The sequence below is a fragment of the Pocillopora verrucosa genome, chromosome 7 (assembly GCF_036669915.1).
Source record: "Pocillopora verrucosa isolate sample1 chromosome 7, ASM3666991v2, whole genome shotgun sequence".
Lineage (NCBI taxonomy): Eukaryota > Metazoa > Cnidaria > Anthozoa > Scleractinia > Pocilloporidae > Pocillopora > Pocillopora verrucosa.
The window spans coordinates 17,804,995-17,825,170 of NC_089318.1; the positions used below are offsets into that span (position 1 = coordinate 17,804,995).

A 20,176-nucleotide genomic window follows, 5' to 3' on the forward strand; every position below is an offset into this window, starting at 1 on the left:
GCTCGGTCGTTCACGTACTTTGTTAGTGTTCAAAGAAGAGCGAGATTTCATTTGCGAACGGAATTTTCCTTTCAGCAATGGAAAACCAGAGAAAAAGGCGACATGAGATTGAAGAGGAGTTATCAGATGAAGAAGACTACGTACCTTACGTTCCTTTAAAGGAGAGGAGAAGGCTTGAGCTTGAAAAGCGAGAGAAATTCTTGAAGAAAAAGACAGAGTTAAGTACAGCAGCGGAGACTGCACAAAATGTTGCGCCGACGTCTTTGGAGGAAAAAGAAAAACTAGAAGAAGCGCCCATTGGCTTGAAGGCCAACGTGAGCTTGCTGGATCAGCACAGCGAGCTTAAGAAGATAGCGGAAGCCGAAAAAGAAACAGACTACGAAAAACAGCTGAAAGAAGAAGAGAAGATTTTGGACAGCATTGCTGAGAAGAAAGTCTTGATGGCTGTTGGGGAAATTGCGAAAGGAATCGTGTACACTGATTCCATCAAGACCGGATGGCGTCCACCACGTTACTTTAACTCATATCCGCCAGAGAAATTTGATAAGATAAGGAAGAAATGGCATATTCTGGTGGAAGGCGAAGATATACCACCTCCCATCAAGACTTTCAAGGAGATGAAATTTCCTCGCGCTGTCCTGAACACACTGAAGAAGAAGGGCATAACACATCCAACACCAATACAGATCCAAGGCATACCAGCTGTTCTTACTGGGAGAGACATGATTGGAATAGCATTCACTGGTTCTGGGAAAACTTTGGTGTTCACACTTCCCATTATCATGTTTAGTTTGGAGCAGGAGAAAGTTCTTCCATTCCAGAGACAAGAAGGGCCTTACGGGCTTATAGTTGTACCATCCCGAGAATTGGCACGACAAACATTTGAAGTTATATCAGAATTTTCAAGAGCCTTGGAACTGGACGGTCTTCCTACTTTGCGATCTGCACTCTGCATAGGTGGAACTAATGTTAAGGATCAGATGGAGGTCATCAAAAGAGGAGTTCACATGATGGTTGCTACACCAGGCCGTCTGATGGACTTGCTAGATAAGAAAATGGTCAATCTCGATGTGTGCAGATATTTGGTTCTTGATGAAGCTGATCGTATGATTGACATGGGGTTTGAAGAAGATGTGAGAACAATCTTCTCTTACTTCAAATCACAGCGTCAGACACTGCTGTTCAGTGCTACAATGCCTAAGAAGATTCAGAACTTTGCCAAAAGTGCTCTGGTCAAGCCAGTGACTGTCAATGTCGGAAGAGCTGGGGCAGCAAGTCTTGATGTTATCCAGGAAGTTGAGTATGTGAAGCAAGAGGCAAAAGTGGTTTATCTATTAGAGTGCTTACAGAAAACTCCTCCGCCTGTGCTGATTTTTGCAGAGAAGAAAGCAGATGTTGACGATATTCATGAATATTTACTGCTCAAGGGAGTTGAAGCTGTTGCTATCCATGGTGACAAAGATCAAGAAGAAAGGGAATATGCAATGAAATGTTTTAGACAAGGAAAGAAAGATGTTATGGTTGCAACAGATGTGGCTTCCAAAGGCCTTGACTTCCCCAATATTCAACATGTTATCAACTATGACATGCCTGAAGACATTGAAAACTATGTCCACAGAATAGGCCGTACAGGCCGAAGTGGGAAGACTGGAGTTGCTACCACATTCATTAACAAATCTTGTGATGAATCTGTCTTGTTGGATCTGAAGCATCTGTTACTAGAAGCAAAACAGAAACTGCCTCCAGTTCTTGCAGCCTTACAGGCAGAAAATGAAGGCTATCTTGATCTTGGTGAAGAACGTGGTTGTGCTTATTGTGGTGGTCTTGGGCACAGAATTACTGAATGTCCAAAGTTGGAGGCAATGCAAACCAAACAAGCTGGAAACATTGGAAGAAAGGATTATCTAGCACCTGGTGCTGCAGACTGGTAACTTCAGCCACTGATGTCCACTTACAGTTATTTCTACATCCTCATCATACATGTATGTGTAGTGGTTGTATTATTGTAGAAGACTGTGTATATAGTAAGCTCATGTTGTATGTAGACACAATCAACATAGGAGATACAACGTAAATACTGCAAGTCTTGAGGTATATATTTAAAAAATTCCCCTAGCTTTATACTGGACATAAAGAGGTTTCCGTAAGGTTCATATGTAGAGAAAGCTTCATGTGTGTACTTACATGTACTCATTGGCATTAGAAAATTCACATGACCTTGTTGTCAGAAGTAAACAGTGTGCTAGAGGCTAGGTATTGTTGATTTCTTTTCTCTGATACCTTCCAATTTTTACGAGAAAATAGGTTTTGGAAGAAGGACTGTTTGAAATCCAGACAATGTGTAGTTTCAGAAAGAATGCAGACTACCACTAGAGACATTATATATTAAACCTTCCCCATTATGACTGATCTGGATTTCCCCATGCACTCACCTTTTAAGACTTGGCCCCTGCTTGAGACCTCTGCAATCTCCAACTCAAGCAATAATTTGATGATACTGCTTATTAATAGTTTTCTATTATTGGTTTAGTATTAAGATAATATATGAATCAAGTTGCATACTCAGAGTATTGTTTATGCTTCCAAACAGATGGTTTTTTTTTGTTCTCAGGCAAGCATGAGGAGAGCTTGATGGGCCAATCACATGATTTTGTGCACCCCTCCTCTTGCGGGTGTCTCACCCCTGAAGCTCTTCCTGTGCTTACCTGTTGTGCAGGCTAAGTAATGAGCATGGATCTTTTAGATACTCTTGTAAACATGAATTTGTATATTATATTATGCATGTCAGTGTTATAGTCAGTCATGAACAGTGGCATTGCTATTTATTCTGTGATTCACAATCTAAAGTAATCAGAAAACAGCTGGAATCACTACCTCCAAAATTTTTTTTGTAAATAAAAATGGGCGATGAAGTTATACTTAAACGTAGTGCAGAATAAAGTCATTTATAATGTAAATTTTGTAATGTTTGTGACATTCTTTCTGTAACATATTTTCATTGTTTTTTGAGTTATTTGCATGGTTTGGCTCATTTATTCCAGATGTCATATCATAACATCATTTAATACATTTAATTGTTGACACCTCAATGCAGATTAGGTTATGTGTGTGTTTTCCTTGCATTAATACCTGTGTAAAACATTTTTGATCAAATTCCAACTTCTCATGTGCTTTTGTATTTTTCAATTGTCAACCCATTGTTTGATTGATTGACTGACATTTGCTCCTCCCATCATTAGTCTAATTACTCTAATTAATGTCAACCATCCTTTCACTTAGACCATGGAGAATAGAAAAAGGAAAAAAAATACAAACAGGGAGAGAAATGGGTACAGGGGGCATTGAAAGAGGGAAAAGTTTGTAAAACTTCAAGAAGCAGATGATCAATTATCTCATTGTTCTCTGCTATAACTTTATGCAAATTTTTCATTTTAATTGTAACTTCATTCAGCAGCTGATATTTGTCAAAATCATTAATCCTTAAACTTCCAAATCTGATTTTTAATTCTCCCTTCTAGCTGCTACACATTTCCTCATAAATTCATTGTGAGAATTTGATGTTAGATTAAGATAACTTCTACCTGATAAGTTTGAGTATTCTCAATATCTGTTTGCTAGATAATGTATGGATATTATAGGCAGAAGTTCCATGTTAATTACTTCTGGGAGTTGAAGGTTAATACCACACCCTGTAATGGCTGAGAGGAGAATTGTAGTTTTTCCAGACACCAAGCATTGACGTAGTGATTTCTGGTCAGTGGAAAACTCTAGTGCCAGTGCCCAACAAACACGTGTTACTACGCCTGGTTGTTTTTGTTCTCGAGCTAAGTGGTTTGTTGTTCTTGCTAAAGCTGTGTTTACTTTTACACACGTTTCGTATACAGCTAGAAAGATATTATTTCTATGCCGTGGCGAATTCTTAGAGCTCTACGCTGAAGATGGCTACAATTGTTAACCAGGTACTGAAAGGATGAAACCATTGAATACTTTCTTAAGTCTTACCCCGGCCGTAGTCATTCCCCTTTCATGGATTCCGCTCAACTCCTTGAAACCAAATCGTACGCATGACAAACGAAAATTTTCCAAAAGTGAAAACGCTACCATGAAAATTTGCAGTGGCTTAAGCCAGCCTAAGAAACTTCTTTGAATAAAACCTCGATCGAGAAACTTCTAACCGCTCAGTGCATTTTAGATGATGTCAATTTACTTGGCTTTACTGTTAGATTGAGGAAGTCGAGAAGGATATAAGAGGCTGTGAGGATGAACTGGACATGATTGATCGAAGACTTCGGCTAAAGAAATTGTCAGATAGTGAAAGGTACTTAATAATTGAATGCAATGGTAGATAGAGATAGAGATATTATATTTATTTTTAATACTGTTTATTTTATAGCATTCACTTTTTAAGAGAGACAATCCCATTTTTTTTCTATGCTATGTAGAGCTGGGCTTCTGAGAGCAGGCAAAATAATTTCAGTGAAAAAGATTTCTTACTTTATTTGGGCATTTCGCTGAATTTATTTAGTATTTCATCCCACTCATGGTGTTGAGATTTTCACTGGTACTGTTCATATATTAGAGAATGACTCAGATTTTTTACTGAGATGAACAGTAGAACACCTTTTAAGATTTACAGTGAGTAGGCTGGCCCAACATTTCATATGAACATGATAGTATTAGGATTTTTGTCAACAATGAAAGATTTGTAGATTAATTGCATTCTCCAAAACTAAGCCAGCCTGGTTGACTGAAATCATAAGATCAAGCCATTTTCATTCAATCTTATGTCAGAAAAAAATTGATTAATTTTTATTTTATTACTTTTATTATTCCATTGCAACACAATTCCAAAAATGTAAAGTGAGGTGGCTATTACCAAAATTAATATTCATCCCACTTAAGTAAGGCAACAATAACTGAATTTTAATTTTTAATGTATTCAACAATTTAGAGATGGGTTAATTGACAGACAAGAGCAGATACAGGAGAAACTTAAAGAACATGGTAAGAACAGTTAAAAAAAAGTTATGATACTAATGTCATCAGTATATCACTATTTGCTTAAAATATGTTTATAAAAGACTTTCCAAACTCTTTCACCCTCTTATAGTTGATGCACTCAACTTATTTCTCCCTTGAGGGAAAGAGGGTTAAAAACTCTTGATATAAAGAGGGATGGCCAACTCAGCTTTCTTCAAATCCGCTCCTCAACCCTTTAACTCCCAGAGGTGATCAACATGTAACTTCTCCCTATAATATCCATACCTTATCCAGTAAATAGGCAATGAGAATACTCAAACTTATCTGGTAGAAGTTGTTATCTTGATCTAACACCAAATTCAGGCAACCAATTTATAAGAAAATTATGAAAATGCATGACAGCTGGAGGGGAGAATTAGCAATCAGATATTGGGAGTTAAATTCTTAATACCTACTGGTACACCTTGATCAATTAGTCATTATAATTATTAACTTGTACTTTACTCCAGATGCTTGTTCTTGCATTTTATTCATAGAGAAATCTTTGGGAAATCTACGCAAAGAAAACAGAAAATCCATGGCTGTGTCTGTAGCCATTCTAGGACTTTTGTTTATGGGATATCTGCTATTTTTTAGCTGATTGTGTTCTTAGGAATGTAATTTTGTCATTAATAGTTTTATTGTACAGAGATCTGTGAATAAAAACAATTGAAAAACACCCTTTGGAGAGGCAAAGACCTCATTCAACTCAAAATTAAAACACTTTGAAGTTTATGTCCCCAGTGGTAGACATAAAGAAAAATTGCAATTAAATATTAAATATCATGCCCGGGTACAAAAGTTTTTCAGCAACATTTCCACAGAAACAATTAAGTTAACAGAGATCAACGCTTTGGGCCTGATATTCAGTGATTTTTCATATCAAACCTCTACATCCTGTTGTTTCACCCTTAGCTCTGGTTGGAGCATAGGCCATTAACCACTTCTGTCCTCCATCGGGTTCTGTCCTGGGCAAATCTTCCTAAAGTGGCCCAAGTGTGGCCCCAGTTTCTCATTTGGGACTCTACACCTCTTCTCCAGGAGTTCCTGGGACGACCCCTCTTTCTCTTGCCCTGGGGGTTCCAACGTAGTGCCTGCCGGGTGATGTTGTTAGCCGGTTTCCTTAGGATGTGACCTATCCATCTCCACTTTCTCTTTGAGATCTGAGTTATGATTGGTTCCTCGCCTGCTAATTCCCACAGCATCTCGTTTGTTACCCTATCAGTCCAACTGATTTTTAAAATTCGCCTAAGGCACTTATTGACGAAGGTCTGCAATTTCTGGGACGTTTGCTTAGTTGTTCTCCACGTTTCTGAGCCATAGAGGAGGACTGCTTTGACGTTGGTGTTAAAAATTCTAAATTTGGTTCTCCGTGAGATGACATGGAAGGACCACACTTTCCTCAGCATATTGAAAGCTACTCTGGCTTTGTTTATCCTGACCTTGATATCTTCATCGGAACTTCCGTCAATGCTGACTACACTGCCTAGGTAGACAAAAGATGTTACTTCCTCCAAGATGGTATCCCTCACTTTAACTGGTCTGTTGTTGGTGCAGTTGACCTTCATAACCTTGGTCTTACTCACATTCGGATGCAGGCCTAACTTGATGGAATTAGCTGTTAGCCGTGCTGTTTTGTCCTGCATTTGTTGGTTGTTACTTGACACCAGGGCGATATCATCAGCAAACTCTAGATCTTCAAGTTGCTCCAATAAGTTCCACTGGATCCCATTTCGCTGTTCTCTAGTTGTTTCCTTCAAGATCCAGTCGATAGCAAGTAGAAACAAAAACGGTGCCATCAAACAACCTTGCTTGACCCCAGTGTTGACCGTGAAGCTATCTGACAATCCACTAGCATGAAGGACTCTGCAAGTCATCTTATCATAAGAATTTTTCATGATTCGAATGAATTTCCCCGGTATGCCATAGTGTCTCATAAGGCACCAAAGAACACTTCTATCGAGGCTATCAAAAGCCTTTTCAAAGTCGATGAAATTAACGTAAAGAGAAGTGTTCCATTCAATTGACTGCTCAATGATTATCCTAAGTGTGGCTATTTGGTCGATACAGGAGTGGTCCTTCCTGAAGCCAGCCTGCTGATCTCTCAGTGTAGCATCCACAGCCCCCTGAAGACGAAGCAAGATAATTCTGTTCAGCACCTTCCCTGCCGCTGACATCAAGGATATACCTCTGTAATTCTTGCACTCCCAGCGGTCACCTTTCTTTGGCAGTTTTACAATGTAGCTCTCGTTCCAATCCTGGGGCATCTCCTCCTCTTCCCATATCTTTCCAAGCAAGCCATAGAGGATATCTGCTGATAGGTCGGGGTCAGCTTTCAGGGACTCTGGAGGTATGTTATCTGGGCCAGCTGCTTTCCCTGACTTAAGCATCTTGATAGAGCGCACAATCTCTATTTTGGATGGCTTCCCGCAGTTCACATTCAGCTCAGCTGAAGCCTCCGGTATTATTGGAAGTTCTGGCGGGGGAGGACGATTGAGGAGATCATTGAAGTATTGTGCCCACCGCTTAAGCTGCTCATCTTCCCTAGTCAAGATATTACCTTCTTTGTCCTTTACTTGGCTGCTAGTCTGTTGAAATTTTCCTTGGTTTCACAATTCAATTTTCTTAGATTGGTGATCATTTTCTCTATTCTCATGATCCTAATGAATGACTCAGGAGTATTACTGTAAGGAGAAATTTGATGCTGATCACTCTTAAGGTTAAGGGGCTAAACACCTGGTCTCTCAGGGTAGTGTTGGATTGGCCCATATTACTTGAGTTTTTTCTCAAAGAATAAATGAACATCTTGAAAAATTCCAAACATTTATTGTATCATTTGTTATATTACTTTTAAGTGAGCATGATCTAAAAACAACTTCAGAGTTGTCTGTGGCTCTGTGGTTGAACACTAGAGGGTGGAATCCTAAATGCCTGGGGATCAAAGATTCATTGAGACTCTCTTACACATTTGCCCATGGCAAGAAGAATGAAAGTGCACAAATCCCATTTCCCAATGCAGTTTTTGTTTTAATCCTAGTCTTCTTCTTTTATTTTCCTTTGTGACACATAGCCCTAGAGACCAAGTCCCTCCTGGTAAGATTTCTGCGCAGCCCCATACCATTATAAAACAAAGCCGTATTCCCAAAGTCCATCAATTGGTGCTGTTTTCTTCATCCAAGAACTGTATGCATAATGAAGTATGCAACTGGATGGAAATCTTACCTCCCTGTCACCCCACAAACAAATTCTAAAGATAGAGGACAAAACTGATAGGCAAACATCTACTATCAAAGACCGACCACGATCTACAGCCGAAAGTTAGGTTCGAATTCCAAGACCAGTGCGAAATCGAACCAAACGTGTCTATAGTCCTTAGCAAGCGTTGTCACCGATGTCACACAACGATCGTCAACCAGCGTTGTGTGACAACTCAAAAAAAGAACTTCTGGGAAAACTATTGTTCCATCGTGCTCTAAAAATCCAGTAATCCTTTCATAATACACTTAAGTACGCGATCTGGTTACTTACTAAGGTCAAATCCGTCGATCCGTGACTTTTCTGTCATTCACCTGCTGTCTCTTCCACGTCAACTGGGACCCAAGCTTGGTGACCTAGCCTACTCACCTTGGCCGGCGAACGCGCCAAGTGTCACTAGCTAAGATGTCTTTCGAAGTTTTTGCGTTTATTTTGGCGATTCTGATCAGCATAGCTTTGATATTTTTCGCAATTTGGAACGTAAGTATGTATTTTTGCTAGAATTTTGATCACAATGTCGATTACTAAGGTCGTTGCTGCTTGATTGTATTTCAGATCATAGCGTTTGACGACCTTAAAACTGACTACAAGAATCCTGTGGATCTTTGCAATAATTTAAATCCGGTATGTTGACGATGTTTTGTATGTGCGATAGCTCTCCTTTTAAATCGTGTTATTTCAGGGAAAAATTGGGAGAAACTTCGTCTGATATTGTGGACATCATTTTGGAAGCTGGTCGTAGTTGGTGCCCTTAGTCATCGATAGCTAGCAAAGGGTGTTGGTTTGTAGTTCTTTAGCTAGCACTTGGTATACACAATATTTGTCTTGAAATGTTTGTAGTGAAAATTTTTGTAGGTTATTATGATGAATTTTATTTCACCACCGTCGATTCTTTTGTTCCTTTGTAGTCTTAACGTTATCTTTACGGAAATTATATGCAGCACTGTTTATATGATTAACTGAGATATCTGTTAAGGAAATTAATTTATTATAAATGAGGCGATAGAATTTACTTAGAATATCAGCATAAGCTTTTGGTTTTAAAGCTTATATATTACCGTTATTTCAAAGGGGCGTCAAGTGTTGTCTACAGTGCAGTGGGCATGCTGTGTTCCAATATTTTTCTTCCTTTGATTTTCCTTTGTGTTATATTCGTTTAAATGATGAGAAGCGAAGGAAAATAACAAGTAAAAATGGCTTGGAATATTTTTATCCCAGTAAGGAGTGGAATCATTGCTTTTACATGTCCAGTCCTGGCCTGACAGTCATGACACAATCATAAGTTGTGAGATCCCTAGGTGATGATATTCCGAATTCTTAGTTGTCCTCTGGATAGTGTCCTTTTCAAAGTGTATTTCAAGTAATTTCTGATGCAGGAAATCTAAATATAAGAAATTAAAGCACTGATATCAAATGAATTCAATAATTCAACATGCTGTTTTTGTTCCTTTGACAGCTTGTACTTCCTGAATACGGAGTCCACTTGTTTGTCAGTCTTCTTCTTCTTGTTGGTGGTCAGTGGACAGCTTTCTTGTTCAATCTTCCTCTTATAGTTTATAATATCCACAGGTAAGGCATTCTGCAGATTGATACAATCTCAGAAACAGTTTACTTTAGATTATAATGTACTTAAGAACTTGGAATTCCCTGATTGGTCAAAAACCTATCATTTATTGCACCTGTAAAGCTGTACAAAATTGAGACAAACTGTGTGTGTTTTTTTTTTTTTCAAACTTTATTTTATTAAAGCAATCGACTGCACTTTCTATAACTCACTTGGGATATTAGGAGAACACTTGAAAAGTTTGCAAATCTCTCCCTTTAACTCATGATTTATAAAATTTTTTTGATTCAGACCATTTTGCACCAGCTACTTTCTGAATTTTGATCTATGACAGAAAGGAAATAATTCTGAACTGATTCTAACATCAATGTCTGGCTAAATAAAGTTACTATGAATTTAAATCTCAAATTTTTCTGAGAGAGTATGCCTCCTGTAACCCTGCCCCCCCTCCTAACCCAGGAGAAAATTAACTAAATTAAAATTAAACTATGCAGCATGAATTAAATTCAACCCCCTTACTATTTATTAAATTTTCTGATGACAACCTGGCCCAGTCCTGTCTAAAAGCTTGCATCAAACTGATGATACCAGGTGGCATTATATAACTTCTTACTCTGTGTAAATTGTTTAATGCTTTATACCCTAACATCAGTTTTCATATTCTCTTTACTGTTCTCTATACATTAACTAAGATGCTGACAAGGAGAATTTGTTTAACAATCAAGAGCATCTTGGGCTGATGATCATTTCCTTATTCTCATGACCTTAATGTGTAATTCAGGGAAGATATTGTAGGGAGAAATTAGATGCTCATCTACTTATTATTTTTTTTTCACATTAGATATGCTAACAGGCCAGTTATGAGTGTTCCAGGCCTCTATGACCCTACAGAGGTTATGAATGCTAGTGAAATGTCTCGCTGTCAGAAGGAAGGGTGGATTAAACTGGCATTCTTTCTACTGTCTTTCTTCTTTTATCTCTATAGGTAAGTCAGTGAAAATTCAACAAGAGAAGTGTTTGTACAATATTACTCTCCCTCATTTGCATGGATCATTTCATTTTAACACCTGCCAGGAGAACAAATTCATTTCCTTGATTGCGTGGCTACTTACTTCAGAAATTGGAGATGAGCTGATCAGAAAGATTTGTTTCAAATCACTTATATCACTGTGACAGTATAAATTTCTTGTATGTACAAGGGACTGAATCATAATGATACATGTACATATACATGTAGCTTGTTGTGGTAAATAAACTGCACTGAATTTGAAAGTAATTAAGAAGCAAATTGGGTTTGATCCCAAAAAGAATGTGGAAAAAATGAAATAACTTCTTTATACAGGGAGGATACCAAGCTAAATCACTGAACTCTTGCAAGACTGCTTGCTGTTTTTTATGCCTGCAATATTTGTCATCATCCTGATTTGAGTAGTTAATTCCAAATACTTTGTTATATTTAGAATTAAAAAAAAAAAAGGACAAATATAGAATTCACACCCTTTATAAAAATTTTTTTTAACTTCTCTTCGTGAAATATAGGGATGTTATTTTGATATACACCCAACAGCAAGTTGATAACCCTTTCACTCCTAAGATCTCATTAAGAATTCTCATTACTTTCTGTGATACCAATATGATGTTAGTTTGGAGAATGTGGTATTGGATCAGCTAATACCCATAATCCCCAAGGTTTATTTTTATTCTTCTTTTTCCATCACTTGTTTTACTGATTTTTTATTGATATTGCGAGGAGAATTAAGTCTTGGTAACACATGGTAGTTTAAAGGATTAAGTAAGCCGAGACATTTTCAGTCATATTCTTCTTAGTCAGGGTTAATTTTATGCTATTTTCCCTTCATAATCTTATCACAAAATTTAGGCGTTAAATTATGAAAGGATTACAGGTTGAAAAAATGTAATTTCACATTTCTTTTCAGGATGATGTATGCCTTGTTGGCCTGATGGAGCATTCAAAAGCCACATTGTAGACTAAAATTTTTTTCCTCTTCTTGACTGGGACTGTCAGTTGAGACAACTAGTGGTGTGGATGATGGCGGCAAGGATTTTTTACCTCAAACTTGACCTTCTCTCATACATTGTGCTAGCTGTTGCAAACTGAAATATTGAAGCTGTATGTAGTTAGCAGTTATACTCAGTGGCTTGTAGTTCATGAAATTTTAGCTGTTCTAGCCACTAGGTTCCACAGACTGGTGAAATGTTACCTTAGAACTACATCTTGCATTGGAATATATAAGATCCTGACATTGTAACAGTTTTTACTGGGTTAAGCTAGTTACCATGTCTAAGGCACAAAAGCCAGAGTTAGAAATATTCCGTCCAAGAGCATCTGAGGAGGGGCTTCATGTACATTTATTTCTCTAAAATGTGAATATGGTGGTCAGGGACTACCCCATTGCTGAGTCCATGATGGATGGTAGATATGTTTTTTTTTTTTGTAGTAGAGTTGCACATGATATACAGATGAGATATATAGATATCTTCAGTATGAAAAAACTTTCTTTTACTCAGATCAAACCTTGAACCCCCAAAACTGGTCAACAAAAATACCTCTCAGATATTCATGGAGTTTCATTTAGCAGACAGATGACAAGATTAAAGAAAACTAGTTCTGATCAGTTATATTCAGACATTGTGGGTTTAAGTTTCCACTGGCTACTATTGTGTACTTTACTTATTGATCACCAGTTTGTTAATAAGCTATTTTCCCAATCCACAGGGCCTCTGTTTTTAAAGTAGAGTTGGTGCAAAGCTTTGATTTGACAATTATGCAAACATAACTGATTTTATGAAGAAAGGCCCTGCACTTAACCCATTTTAAAAGTGTGGGTTTTAAAAACTTGAAAATGGTTTATTGAATTCTTGGTTGTAAGGTGACTTGTTGGTCACTGTCTTGTAGCATTCTTTCATCAGTGCACTCTATCCTGAAGAGATTAAGCCATGAGATGTAAATAAATCATCCTAGCCAATGGTAGCCATCTTATCTTTCCTCATGCCATCTTACAGGCTGGGGCCCCAAACTACCCATGTTTTCTGCAGCACTAAAAAACTGGGAGTATGTATATTTCTGGACTGGGTGCTAAACCTCAGCAAGTAACCCTCAGAATTTTTTTATTTCTTAATAATTATAGTTCATCTTGACCCTTTTATAATTCTAAGTGTAGCAAGGTGCTGTGAAAGTTTCAAAAGCAGCTTGCCCAAGTCACCTTGTCAAACATGCCTCAACCTCTGTCTTAGTTAGTTATGCTGAAAACTTCACCCTTTTGTTCCCAGAAGTGGTTTAGGGGACATCTTCTCTCAAAGAATTAATGTATTATCCAGCAGGCAGATGATACATAACAACAAATTTATCAAAAATATAAAACTGTTCTAATGAGGCCTTACACTGCTGTTTAAAAAGTAAAATCTAAAATCCAAGCTTTTGCTGATCAATGGCATCATCAGGTTACATCATCCCTGATGATGCCATTGATCGGTGAAAGATTGAATTTCAGATTTTACTTTTTAAACAGCAGTTTAAGGCCTCATCAGAACAATTTTGTTACTTTTAATTACGTTGCTGAAGGACAACTTGAACAGATTATACAAAGATATTAGTTACACACTTATCTTGTTAAAACATCACATTCTCTGAACAGTGGCTAATTTAGAACATCAACTCAGTTGATAAAACCAGATAACTTTGCATTACATTTCAAATTATTCAAGATCTACAAATTTAGCTATGTGGAAGGTGGCACTGAAAGTACAAAATGACTGACAAATTTGATGAATGATATTTAATAAATTTTTCTCCAAAGGCATTCAATTCAATTTGTCAATGAAAAAAAATATACCCAAAAAGTTACAATATTGTTTGTAATGACTGTGAACAAGTGGTAAGTACAGCAGATTAACGGAGCTTCTCTTTCAGCCATTCCTCAGTCAACTCTTCAACAGACCTTAATTCAAAATCCTGGAAAAAAAAGGAATTTACATGTATTTCTATATTCACACCATCAAGCCTCCCTGTGTAACTACACTGTACCTCTTTTACTCACCCTCACATGGGTATTAAAGTACTCCATACTGTTCTCTTTACATTTCTTACAGCAATTACAAGGAGAATTTGTCTAACAATCAAGAGCATCTTGAGTTAGATCATTTCCCTTACTCTTGTGACATAAATGTTGGGTTAAGGGGTGATTCTGTTGGGAGATATTAGATGCTCATCACTTTTAGAGATTAATGGAGTGAGAGGAAACTTCTTAAGACTACATTTTCCCATGTGGAATGAATCAGCAGTTGGACCAAACACTCCCATGTTGGAAGGCCAACCAAAACTCCAGGTGAATTCTGGCATCATATGATGCATCAGTTTTGAAAACTTACTCTGATGATTTTCAAACTATTTGTGACAAATTTACAATTTGTTTAAAGTAAATTACCTTGGTTTGCTTCAGTTCTGTAGTAAGGCTGTTCTTTGTGCCAGAATACATCACATGAAATTTTGGGTTACAACCTGTTGTAAAGAGATAGGAGTATTTCCAAAGCATGCTCTACATAACCACTAACAACCAACTAATTTCATACACAATTTGCAATTGAATAAATTAAATTTGAGCTGCCACTTGAAACTCGAGTAAAGCCATGATCCTCACAAGCTAGCGGCCCCACTCCTAATGTGTGGCTTTGTAGCAAAGTGAATCAATCAATCAATCTGGGAGGCCCAGGTGTAGAATTCAAATACACGTTAGCAAATTAAGTGCCACCCCTTAGCATAATCAACACATGTTTCCTCAGAAACATGCATATCAGAAATAATTCATTTTTGTGCTCTAAGCAGATAGAGCCACTTTTCAACCATCAAAATAAGTCTCATCAAGTTCTATCAACCATCAGCACTAGGAAACATTTGAAAGTTCTTTCTGTTATTTTTTATTCTTTCCTGGTCGAACAACACACATTAACCACATCAATTGCATCAACTACTTCAGTGCATTTGAAAGTCCTAAGAAAGTTAATTGTACATAAGGATTTGCAAGTCACAACAGGTATAATTTATTTTTCACTCTGCAGGTCAAATGAAATTTATTTCCCTACAGATTTTATCAGATTCCTTCCTGGTCTCCTGAATGAGCTACTTTATAAATCATTGGTACTCTTGGCTGATAAAAAATGAAGTATGCAAAGAACATGCTCCTAAGTAAAACCTGAAAGAACTTTTCAAGGTCTGATTATTTTATGAATAAAGTTTAGCCCTTGTTTGAAAAATACCCCCCTAAACAATCCTCAGTTTAGCTGAACCTTTGATCTGAACATTTATTTTTGTAACCAGCGTAAAGATGGCCGAAAGCTAACAGTGGAAGGACATTCATTTAACCCTTTAACTCCCATGAGTGACCAAGACAGAGTTTTTCCTTACAATATCGGTACAATATCAACCAGAAAAGTGATGAGAATAAAGAAAAACATTAATTATGGGATAATTAGTTGATCCAATACCAAATTCTTCAAACTAACAACACAAGAACTACATGGCAGACAGTAAGGAGAATTGCTGATGAGATCTTGGGAGTTAAAGGGTTAAGTAAAACAACCCTCTTGTTGAGGAATCCCAAGGCCCAATGATTGAGTAAAACTGTAGTTTGGGTTAGACCTCATGTAAATAACTGGCCTTAAGCATCTGGCAAAATAGAATAATCCTTAACTGCTATTCAAAAGGGAAAATTGCAGTAAGAAATTGGAAAAGGATAAGTGATTGAATTGAATAGTTGGTGCTGCTACACTATGCAGCTGGTGTTGAAAACTTCTCTGTGCTTACCTTGGGGAGAAATGAAGATGAAACAAAAAGGATAAGAAACCCTTCCATCATCATGTTTATAAACATAACTAAGTACCACATAGCTGCAAATTGTTAAGAAAATATGTATGTTTTTGACAAATATTAATAATTTATCAAAAGTATCCACAATGAGTTTGACAATCTCTTCCAATCAGACACCAATCTTACATCAATGTGGAATGTTTCAATTTGGGTATGGCTAAATCTGGGAAATTTCAAACAGTTTTGTGGCAGTTGTTACAACCATTCATTGCCAATCACAACTTCACTGGACCATCGCCAATGTATATTCTACAACTGATAAAATAAAAAGTTCCTAGAACAGTTTTTACAGCTTCTAGGCTTTTCAAGCTTTTAATAAGTAGTTCCCTGCAATTATTTTTTGCTAAAAAGTACAATTAATTCGCTTAATTTCCCAAAAGGATACCGAGGCTGGTGATCTGGTAGTTCCTCTCTTAAGTCATCAATAGATATATCCTGCAAAACCAAACTGCTTGTCAGTTAAACTCTGATAACCATAAACACCATAAATACATTAAAACCCCTTCCAAGCTGCCCCTGCATTAAGCTATTACTCTTGATCAAATTAATGACTCAGTAAATTATGCTCAAAATTGACCTTCCATCAACACTTCAAACTATGAAAGCTTGAAATAATTTTGACAAATTGTTTTTGGCAGTCATCTAGCATGCTGTAACAATTAAACAACTTAATTGTTTTGGTCTGAAGTCAAAAATTGAAAAGATTTTCAAAAAAATACTCCTCAAGACACGCTCAATTATTTCTTTCTGTAAAAATTTGCCTCTCTGTTCTTAGTTACCAGAGTACCAAGCTTTGAGATGTCTTGTAAATCTCCCAAAAACAAATGCCAGCAAAACTGCTTATTCTAAATCATGGTCAGTAGATTACCACATGAGACTTTCACCCAAGGCTTGAAAACACAGCACTTAAATGTCGGTTGTGTGTGAGGGGATCAATTTTGCCCTTCCCCCCCCCTCCCCCATGAGCCAAAATGTCATAGGAAAACAAAAGAAACATCAGCTGTCTTGTTGGTTACTCATGTGAGAGAACCTTGCTCTGACAGCCAGAAAAAAAGCACATGCACAATGGTTGACCACTGTGTTACCCTTGATAATTGACAGGTATATCAAACCCCTTCCAGGACATGCTCAAAACAACTGATGAGATTCCCAAAATTTCTTAAGTCTGCAAATTTTAAGTGCTAAATAAATATTTGCAACTATCTTAATAATTAACATGTACCTATAATTTAGCACAACATGAACCCACCTCATGTTCCTCATCTATGACTACTAGGTGTTTGTCAGGGTCAATCTTGACTAGAAAAAGTAAGTAGCAAAAAAACAAACAATTTAATACTTAACCCTTTTAACTCCCAGGAGTGACCAAGACAGAATTTCTCCTTACAATATCAATACAATATCAGGCAGACAAGTGATGAGAATGAAGAAAAATATCAATTAGCAGATTATAAGTTGATCCAATACCAGTTTCTTCACACTAACATCACAAGAACTGTATGGCAGACAGTAACAAGAATTACTAATGAGATCTTGGGAGTTACAGGTTTAAGAGTTTCACACTGATATATACAAAGAGTACTGGGAAATTTAGGGAAATAAAAGATATCCTTTAATTTATTGACCTGTACCATTCAAAGTGTCTAACATGGATAAGGGAAGCCGTGCTTCTCTGTTCTTCTTTCAAGAATAAACTTGTTCTCTTGACAAATTCTGTTTATCCAAACAGGATTCTTGATTCAAAAAACCCAAAACTGGAAACTCACAACTAGATTCTTGAAACTTTCAAAAATCCAGGATCAAGATTGGAGTTGAAATTGTCTACTTAAATCTGAGTGGTACATGTCCCTGAGTCTAGTTCACATTCAAGGTAAAGGTGAGGTCTGTCGCGATAGTTGCAATATTTTTTGCTTTAAACGAACATTCCCCAGTAATTGACAATTGATAAGCAAAGGAAATCCTCTCCAGATATGGAATGCAAATCAATCAAGTTCTTTCACTAGGAGCAAGATGAAAACATAAGTGTACTGTGGAAAAATAGTGAGGAAAAAAGGTGAAGTTTGTGAAGAGCAGCCTCATTGCACTAGCATCCCTTAAAAGTCTTCTCCCAAGCCTGTGTACCACATCACTGACGCTTCTCCTGGTTAGCAAAGCATGAAGCAACAACGAGGTTTTCAAAACCCTCATCCCCCCTAGACGGAATATTAGTCTATTACAGCTGGGTCACCCCACTCCTTCTCCACATTCCCTATCCACAGCATTCGACAGTCCTACTTTTCGGACACAGCGGACATCTGAGTATATTTTTGACATTATATTTACAAAAGAGAAATAAACCAAATCCTAGTTTACATAGAATTCCCCACAAAAAGATCATGTTAGTCAAAAACTTACGGACAATGGCGGCTATGGTTTTCTCTTTACGAAGACGAAATTTTTCTACTTTTTCTTTGACCACCGGGTCGATGTCGCAGACTTTTAAATTCCCACTCTGAAAAAGATCCAAATTAAATAAAAGTTACACCCTAGGCTTTCATAGATTTTTGAGCTTGAAGAGTTTAATTTGCTGCAATCAGGCTGACTGTTTAGGTTTCAAATTCGTAAAGCTTTTCGTCGCTATTAAATTTTAGCTATTACCTTGGCGTGATCTCATTTGCTCGAAAGCAGCCATAATTTTTTCGGATATTCAACCACGCTTGCATTTAAAGGTCATTGTACGACAACTGATGCAATTTTTTTCAATTTTTATGGGTATGCGGACTGTGAAATACACCTCTATCACACTCACCATTCTGTCCTGTCTCTACGGAAGGAAGTGACTATGTATCCACGTAACATAACAGTAAGAGCGAAGATTGGGAACGAGGAAATGTCGGGAATTTATACACATGTACACAGTACATATCACACAATGAAACTTTAATGTGGGGTTTATCGTCGACGAGGAGGAGTATTCTTCCAAAGACTATTCGTTTTTCTTGATAACGACCGACACTTCTCTTCTTATGATCAATTTTAAGGCTATTTTGGATTAGAGTCAACCCTCTTTGATATCTGCAATTTATCTACGGAACTTGTTCAAATTGGTTCTACGTGCTCTATGATAGCTTATGAGCTCTAAAAATGATACAAATTGTAGGCCTAAAGGCGAACAATACGTAAGCAGTGGACATTCCTTCCCCCTTCCCACTGGTGAAGAATTTTTCAGATATCCCTACATACTGATGGCTACAAATTTTCCTTTTGTTCACGAGAAAGCTCTAGCTTAAAGGTGAATTGTTCGTGTTTCTAGATCGTGCTATGCCGCAAGAATACTTATTGAGGTTAGGTAATCTTTTATTTCTTTTGTGAAGAACTGACCTCAGTCTCCGATCCGATTGTTCATTCACAACAAAGGAGTCGCATTTGTAAACAATTCAAAAGTTTTTAGGTAGTGAAAGGGTAGTTTTCATCCTCGAGACATTATTAATTGAAATTTGGTTAAGAATAGGATTAATGTGAACGCACCTGGCATGATTCCTTTGACATGATTCGCACGTGACGGTATGTTGAATCGAAAACACCAGCGAACGTCTAACGATGCAAATCGTGAAATCGCGATGCACGAAATCAGTGAGCAGACACAAAGAAGGATTACATCCTTCGCTTCGGATGTGAAGCAGGCCATCAAAATAATCACCAGGCACAGTAGTCTCCTTAAAACCGCAAGTTATCTCTTAAATTGGAAATTATTGTTAAGAAAGCGTTTTTTATCTTTACTGATGTGTTACTCTTTGGATTGAGGTTTACAACGCAGTGCAAAATTCTCAGTACGGTACAGTGTTGCCTCTTGACCTTGTAACTAATGTTTACGTTAGCAAGAACTTGCCAACACGTTATTCTTTTTATCGATTAAAAAAAATTTCATGTTCTGTATTTGAAGTCGACTCTCTCTCATGATCAATAAATACATTTGTGGACGAGCAACTCAATCCAGTTCCCGTAGTTGCTTCCCACCTTTTTCCCACCAGTTTGTGATGCGTAGAATCGTAATTGTATGAGGAGATTTAGGACAGCAATATTCTTAAACAATCGAAGACGCAGCCTTGTTTGAAAACCTAATATTTATTTGACTTCCCTTACACTGTTTTTTCAGCTTGTTTCAATTTTGTCAACATAGCTACTTGATAACATGAACATAAAGTATATACATTTGCATATCAGTTCATCTTAAGGGTCTCCTTATAATCAGTGTCACATTTGCTGGCGTCTTTAAGATGATGGCCTCTAAAGAACAAAAAGCTTTTTTTCCTCAGTTTTCCTAGTGGTGTCTGTCTTAAAAAGAGTCGAAAGCAACCGTTTTACTTATTCTTGCAAGAACTTTGAACATGATTTACGAAATTACCAATAAGTTCATACAGAAATTAGCAATTTCAGGTCAATAATATTTCGATCTACAAAACCCGCTTTTATTT

General features: G+C 37.2%; 4 protein-coding genes across 5 annotated transcripts; 3 read left to right on the plus strand and 1 right to left on the minus strand.

Annotated features, from left to right (window-relative positions):
- Positions 1–33: 33 nt before the first annotated feature.
- LOC131784802 (probable ATP-dependent RNA helicase DDX41) lies at positions 34–3,188 on the plus strand. The gene has a single exon (XM_059101631.2). The coding sequence runs from the start codon at positions 78–80 to the stop codon at positions 1,929–1,931; it is 1,854 nt and encodes a 617-aa protein (XP_058957614.2). The 5' UTR covers positions 34–77; the 3' UTR covers positions 1,932–3,188.
- A 611-nt stretch (positions 3,189–3,799) lies between these two features.
- Positions 3,800–5,912, plus strand: LOC131784864 (coiled-coil domain-containing protein 167-like). The gene is made up of 4 exons (XM_059101694.2): positions 3,800–3,959; positions 4,224–4,318; positions 4,952–5,004; positions 5,517–5,912. The coding sequence occupies exons 1-4, from the start codon at positions 3,939–3,941 to the stop codon at positions 5,618–5,620; spliced, it is 273 nt and encodes a 90-aa protein (XP_058957677.1). The 5' UTR covers positions 3,800–3,938; the 3' UTR covers positions 5,621–5,912.
- Positions 5,913–8,613: 2,701 nt separating this feature from the next.
- Positions 8,614–12,830, plus strand: LOC131784793 (protein cornichon homolog 1). The gene is made up of 5 exons (XM_059101620.2): positions 8,614–8,754; positions 8,830–8,898; positions 9,731–9,843; positions 10,680–10,823; positions 11,776–12,830. Exons 1-5 carry the CDS (start codon positions 8,680–8,682, stop codon positions 11,798–11,800), a joined length of 426 nt encoding a protein of 141 aa, XP_058957603.2. The 5' UTR covers positions 8,614–8,679; the 3' UTR covers positions 11,801–12,830.
- Positions 12,831–13,620: 790 nt separating this feature from the next.
- On the minus strand, positions 13,621–19,265 carry LOC131784794 (glia maturation factor beta). Of its 2 annotated transcripts, none has more exons than XM_059101621.2 (7): positions 19,230–19,265; positions 18,117–18,213; positions 16,972–17,021; positions 16,108–16,157; positions 15,660–15,742; positions 14,284–14,357; positions 13,621–13,811 (listed from the first exon to the last, which is right to left on the minus strand). In XM_059101621.2, exons 1-7 carry the CDS (start codon positions 19,248–19,250, stop codon positions 13,749–13,751), a joined length of 438 nt encoding a protein of 145 aa, XP_058957604.1. In that variant the 5' UTR covers positions 19,251–19,265; the 3' UTR covers positions 13,621–13,748. The 2 variants fall into 2 exon arrangements, with proteins under 2 accessions (XP_058957604.1, XP_058957606.1); XM_059101623.2 differs by lacking the exon at positions 19,230–19,265 and adding an exon at positions 18,511–18,569.
- Between the last annotated feature and the right edge of the window lie 911 nt (positions 19,266–20,176).